The sequence below is a fragment of the Oryza glaberrima genome, chromosome 1, assembly GCF_000147395.1.
Source record: "Oryza glaberrima chromosome 1, OglaRS2, whole genome shotgun sequence".
Taxonomy (NCBI): Eukaryota; Viridiplantae; Streptophyta; class Magnoliopsida; order Poales; family Poaceae; genus Oryza; species Oryza glaberrima.
The window spans coordinates 39317760-39324758 of record NC_068326.1 but is presented as its reverse complement, the minus strand read 5'-3'; the positions used below and the strand labels follow the sequence as shown (position 1 = coordinate 39324758).

General features: G+C 42.0%; 1 protein-coding gene across 1 annotated transcript; it reads left to right on the top strand.

The window, feature by feature from the left end:
• The first annotated feature begins 3546 nt into the window (after positions 1-3546).
• LOC127767974 (zinc transporter 1) lies at positions 3547-5475 on the top strand. The gene is made up of 2 exons (XM_052293472.1): positions 3547-4277; positions 4845-5475. Exons 1-2 carry the CDS (start codon positions 3611-3613, stop codon positions 5234-5236), a joined length of 1059 nt encoding a protein of 352 aa, XP_052149432.1. The 5' UTR covers positions 3547-3610; the 3' UTR covers positions 5237-5475.
• Positions 5476-6999: the final 1524 nt, after the last annotated feature.

Genomic DNA, 6999 nt, shown 5'->3' with positions numbered 1-6999 from the left:
GTGTCTCATGTAATTGAAAGGGAAAGCTCTGCCGTCACTAGTCCGTATATGCCATGGAGGATGAATGGATAAGCCGCGTTTGAAGAAGCTAAGTATCCAATAATCTAATTAAACATTTAATTCAGAGATTATTGGTGGGAGAGCATATACCAATTAACAAACTTAGCTAATAGTCATCATCCAGTTGTTCATACATGACAAAGAGAGAGTTAGGGGACGACGTACAGCTCCCAAGTTGTAGTACAACTTGACCCTCAAAAAGTCAGCACTTGTACTGCACACCATGCGTAGTACGTTCGTTCGTTGATGCACATATATATGCGATGGCCCGAGCAAGACTTCACGCTTTTATATAGTACAATATATTTAATTTAGTTCCTTACTTATTGAAAATTTGATCTGACTTGTCAATTTAGAATTCATCTCCCGCTAGCACACGTCACTGGATTATATATTATATCAATCAATACTTGTTTCAGTTATAAAACTTTTGGGAAAGTGATTTCATCCTCGAGGGGATATTCTCTCGTTTCGTGCATGCCACCTAAATAGTCATAAGAAAATATAAAATAAATGGCAACATAGACTAATATGAAATATATCGTTTCACAAACATGCAAGTTTAAATTCAACTTCGATAATTTGTAACAAAAATAACAAATATTATTGTAACAGGGGGATAACGCCCTCCCTTCTATCCGGTCGAAACACCTAAAATAGTTTACGGAAAGATTCTAAGTGTAAAACAGGGAAAACACTCTCTAGTGGCTTCTTATCAGTTATGTGTAACTCATCTTGCTTAAAGATGAATTCTAACTACATGGCAGGTAAACCCGGGTGATTGGAAAGTTAATGGAGGATGTGCGAACCCTCGAGAATAGAAGACATTCGGCTAAGAAGAACTCGAAGGAAAAACCTATTCGAGTTGAGATCAAGTTGAATGGAAGATTTTGTGGCGGCCACTTCTCAACCACTCTTGCCAGCTGGAGCCAAAAGACTATAATGACCCTGAGAATATACTGTAATACCCCTAAGGTTGCTGACATGGCAAGGGCGTTATAGGAAATTCACTAAAGCCTATGAGGGTAGAAATGTAACATCACATATAAGACCGTAGGCTATAAAAGCTGGTCAAATCCCTGTAGCAAGACAAGATATTTTTAATACAAAAGTAATCCTCAAGAGTTGTGTTTGTTGTTTGAGCTCATTTCTAAGGATAGGCGGGAAAATACTTCTTTCCGGTCTATCCCCAATCTTGTTCGTGACCTAAGCTCCCAATAAATATATTTGTGAATGTGCGATAACTATTTTGAGTTTAATTTGTTATTTTTGTTGTAACTTGTAAAAGTAAAATTTGGTTTTGCATGTTTGTAGAGTGATATATATATTTCGTATTAATCTATATTATCAATTTTTTTTCAAATTTTTTAATAACTATTTAGATGGTATGCAAACAACGAGGGGATGTCCCCTCGAGGGATGAGAATCCACATCCAAAACTTTTTATGTTTATAGTAAAAAGTAAAATTCGATCAAACTTTTGATATCTGGACCACTGATATTAGAACAAGCTTATAAAATCTAACTGTACTTTGTAATATTATGACTTCTCATGGCAAATTTATGGACGTCCTTTTAAAAATATGGATATTCGAGATGTAATTGATGATCAAAGTTTAATAAAATTTTTTTCTAATAAACTGTAAATATTTATTACTGGATAAGGTAAAACGTACATCTAGCTTAACCAAACATCATCATATCCCTTCTTTTTATAAAACTAATATCCACTGAATACCTAAAACTCAACGTGAAACATATTACTTATTAGCACTATTAAAACACATATGCAAGCATGCCATATCAACTCATTAAGCACATAAAACTTAACATGCAAGCATATAATAATTATATTTATAATTTGTTTCATTGTAAAACTAAACATACACATACTGGATCATCATTCTCAAATTAATCATCTATTATATTATTAAAGGAATAGAAAAAGGAGCCTCCACGTTCGCTCACATAACCTAGAAATTCTCATATTAATCGAAGAAAAAGAAAAATGCAGACTCCATATAGAAATACAATTTAGAAATAGCTGAAATTCGGAATTAAAAAATAAGGAATATTAGAAGAGGAGACTAGAGTCCATATAGAAATACAATTTAGAAATAGTTGAAATTCGGAATTAAAAAATAAGAAATATTAGAAGAGGAGACTAGAGTCCATTAGAAATACAATTAGGAAATAACTGAAATTCGGAATTAAAAATAAGGAATATTAGAAGTAGAGTATAGAGTCTATATAGAAATACAATTAGGAAATAATAGAAATTCGGAATTAAAATAAGGAATATTAGAAGTAGAGTATAGAGCCATATGAAAAAGCATAGTTCATATAGAAATACAATTTAGAAATACCTGAAATTTGGAATTAAAAAATAAGGGATATTAGAAGAGGAGACTAGAGTCCATATAGAAATACAATTTAGAAATAGTTGAAATTCGGAATTAAAAAATAAGGAATATTAGAAGAGGAGACTAGAGTCCATATAGAAATATAATTAGGAAATAACTGAAATTTGGAATTAAAAATAAGGAATTTTAGAAGTAGAGTATAGAGTCTATATAGAAATACAATTAGGAAATAACATAAATTCGGAATTAAAAATAAGGAATATTAGAAGTAGAGTATAGAGTCCATATAGAAATATAATTAAGAAAAAAAGAAATTCGGAATTAAAAAATAAGAAATATTAGAAGTAGTGTATAGAGTTCATATAGAAATTTAAAACTAAATAAAATTCAGAATAAATATAATAAAATGAAAAGTTATGTTTAGAGTCCATATAAAAATACAATTTATAAATAACTAAAATTTGAAATTAAGAAAAACATGGAAAGAAGAGTTTAAAGTCAATATAGGAATACAATTTAGAAGTAACTGAAATTTAAAATTAAAAATTAAAGAATATTGACAGATGAGTTTAGAGTCCACATAGAAATACCGTTAGAAATAATAAAAATTCAGAATTAAAAAAGAAAAAGACAAGTCTAGAGTCCATATAGGAATATATATATATATATATATATATATATATATATATATATATATATATATATATATATATATATATATATATATATATATATAATTTACAAATAACTAAAATTTGATATTAAAAATAATTAATAACTAACACGTATATAAAATACAATATGAATATTACACATTAGTAGTTTCGTAAAGTTATTGCAAAATTTAAAATTACGTTGTCATCGTAATATATTTTAATAATATAATGAGAAAACATATATACTATTATATGAGAGAAAATATAATGATGCTAGCCGCGCAATCTGCGCGGGCCACGATACTAGTTTTTATAATATATCAATCCGAGTCATTTCATCATTTCTCCATTATCTAACATATATCCAGCAGCAAAGCGTTTGGGCATCTCTAAACCCGAGTTTACTTTAACACACCTATAATATATAGACGTGTATATATATATATAAGCTCTCACAATCCAGCCTCCTACCTAGTGGCTGGCCCAGAAGTCGATCGATCGATCGTGACGGCGACGGCGCGAGCGACGACCATGGCCAGGACGATGACGATGAGGGTTTCTTCGCTCCTTGTCGCCGTGCTCCTCCTCGCCGCGCTCTCGTTCCAGGCGTGCAGCGGCCATGGCGGCATCAACGACGGCGACGGGCAGGTCGACGCCCCGGCAACGCCTGCGTCGTCGTCCGGCGTGCGGTCCAAGGGGCTGATCGCCGTGAAGGTGTGGTGCCTGGTGATCCTGCTGGTGTTCACCTTCGCCGGCGGCGTCTCCCCCTACTTCTACCGGTGGAACGAGAGCTTCCTCCTCCTCGGCACCCAGTTCGCCGCCGGCGTCTTCCTCGGCACCGCGCTGATGCACTTCCTCGCCGACTCCACCTCCACCTTCAAGGGCCTCACTACCAACCAGTACCCGTTCTCCTTCATGCTCACCTGCGTCGGCTTCCTGCTCACCATGCTCAGCGACCTCGTCATCGCCGCCGTCGCGCGGAGGAGCGCCGCCGCCGGCGTTAGCGACAACCAGGTCAGTGAGCAGCAGCAGCGGCAGCAAGCCGAGGGGGCGGTGATGAGCCGCAAGGAGGAGGAGGCGGCGGCGGTGGCGCACCCGGCGATGCTGGTGAGGACATCGTCGTTCGAGGACGCCGTGCTGCTCATCGTCGCGCTCTGTTTCCACTCCGTCTTTGAAGGGATCGCCATTGGTGTCTCAGGTCAGGACAAAGCTTGTTGCAATCTGATTCATTTAAATGCAGTTCTTTTAACTAATTAAATTCAGTTTGACTGATTTTTTTTTTTGCTCCAAGTCTCTGGGACAAAATTCTGTCAGTGTGCAATTAATGTTCATTGCTAGCTGACTCATTTTTAGGCCAATTGTTATGCTAAAACCTAGAGTTGTTTGTTCTGTCTCCAGATATTTCGATCTCTTTGATTTGGCTAATTGATCATCTCATCTCACTAGTTACTTGAATTATTTGTCCTCTTGCTTAATCATTCTTACAGCTGATAAGTTACAAATTTTCAAGGCATTAATTAATTTCAATACAATATTAGCCTGTTGTTTTAGCATGATCAAAATTACGGGATACATTATACATAGACAGATGATGTAACGATTAATTGCTAGCTAGCTAGTAAAACTGCATGTGCTATATAATTTGAACGATGATATGGTTTCTTGAAAATCTTGAGTGATTACTGGAAGAAAAGGAACAAAAATTGGAATGTATATATGGATGAAATAATTGGACTCTCTGATGTCAATATGAGATGAATTGCAGCGAGCAAGAGCGAGGCGTGGAGGAACCTGTGGACGATCGGGCTGCACAAGATATTCGCGGCGGTGGCGATGGGAATCGCGCTGCTCCGGATGATCCCCAAGCGCCCCTTCCTCATGACCGTCGTCTACTCCCTCGCCTTCGCCGTCTCCAGCCCCGTCGGCGTCGGCATCGGCATCGCCATCGACGCCACCTCCCAGGGCCGCGCCGCCGACTGGACCTACGCCATCTCCATGGGCCTCGCCACCGGCGTCTTCATCTACGTCGCCATCAACCACCTCATCGCCAAGGGCTACCGCCCCCACCACCCCACCGCCGCCGACAAGCCGCTCTTCAAGTTCCTCGCCGTCCTCCTCGGCGTCGCCGTCATGGCTGTCGTCATGATCTGGGACTGATCCATCCATCCTAGTATTACACTGCTTCATTTCTTCAATTCCTGCGCCCATGTATGTATGCTTAATTTGGCTTGTTTAATTAACTGTATGTACACATGCTGCATGCATGTTCGATTTCTATCACCCCATTCATTAATCGTGGCCGAAACAGTTCATGTCCACTAATGATTGCTGTATCTATCTACATATATCAAACCGTGAATAAAAGTTGTTATAAAACGTACTGTTGGTTTCGTTGGATCATTTTTTCTGATGATGAAAAATATCGCTTGAATTTAAGTGCGCAGAGACCAACAAAGAAGAAAGGAATAAGATCACTTTGACTCCCTCAACTGACCACCGAATCTAAATCGTATCCTTCAACCGCAATAACAGAAATCTTGAACCCCCCAACTTACAAAACCGGTACAATTTGACTACCTTGGTGGTTTTGGAAAGTGGTTTTGCTGATGTGGCGCACACGTGGCAGTATTGACTTGGTCTTCGTCCCACGTGGCATTGACGTGGCGCTTATGTGGCATTAAAATTTAAAAATATAAGCAGGGTCCATTTGTCATTCACACAAAAATAATTGTAGGCCCCACTGACATGTGGGTCCCACATGTCATCCTCTCTTTATCCCTTCTTCCTCCTCCCTCTCCTCCCTTCTCTATCTCTCCCTCTTTCTCACATGTGGGCCACCAGACCAATCAAACCGGGAAGCCATGGCGACCACGCCGACCACCACCACCACCACCCTCTCCGCCGCCCGCCTCCTCATCCCCACCGTCGCCGCATCGCGCGCTTCCTTCTCCACCCTCGCCCTCCCGCGATCTCCCTATCCCTCTCCCGCTCCACCGCCGCCGGTTGCCGCGGCCACCTCGCCGAGCCATGGCGACCACGCCGGCCACCACCACTACCCCCTCCGCCGCCCGCCGCCGCATCGCGCGCTTCCTTCTCCACCCTCGCCCTCCCGCGTTCTCCCTATCCCTCTCCCACTCCGCCGCCGCCAGCTGCCGCGGCCACCTCATCGGCGCGGCCTCAAAGTCCAAGGGTGCAAGAGCAACGGAGAACAAGAAGGGGCAGGAGCAGGAGCAGCAGGAGGCGTTCGCGACGGTGGTGGATGGCGCGGAGGAGGCCGGGAAGGAGGAGGCGGGAGGAGAAGGAGGGGATAAGAGCCCCGAGGCGGTGGCAGCAGAGCTGAAGGACGCGGAGGCCGCGGCCGCCGCCGGCGGGTGGTGGGCCGGCGTCGCATAGGAGATGTCGAAGATCGAGTGGCCGGTGCCTGGGAAGGTGGTGGGCACCACAGGCGTCGTGCTCGGCGTCATCGCGAGCTCCACCGCCGCGCTGCTCTCCATCAACGCGCTCCTCGCGGAGCTCTCTGACCGCACCGCCGCTCGAGCCCTCGCCTGCCGCCGGCTCATGTCAAGGGGAGAGAGAGAGAGAGATAAGGGAGAGAGGAGGAAGAGGGTGGTGAGAGAGAGGATGATATGTGGGACCCGCAAGTCAGTGGGGCCCACAATTATTTTTGTGTGAATGACAAATGGGCCCCGCATATATTTTTTAATTTTAATGCCACATAAGCGCCACGTCAATGCCACGTGGGACGAAGACCAAGTCAATACTGCCACGTGTGCGCCACGTCAACAAAACCACTCTCCAAAACCACTAAGGGAGTCAAATTGTACCGGTTTTGTAAGTTGGGGGTTCAAGATTTCTGGTATTGTGGTTGAGGGATACGATTTAGATTCAGTGGTCAGTTAAGGGAGTCAAAGTGATCTTAT

Coding starts and splice junctions, on each gene's coding strand:
- LOC127767974 (XM_052293472.1), top strand. CDS start 3,611: ATGGCCAGGACGATGACGATGAGGGTTTCTTCGCTCCTTGTCGCCGTG. Junction 4,278..4,844: donor GATCGCCATTGGTGTCTCAG/GTCAGGACAAAG, acceptor GATGAATTGCAG/CGAGCAAGAGCGAGGCGTGG.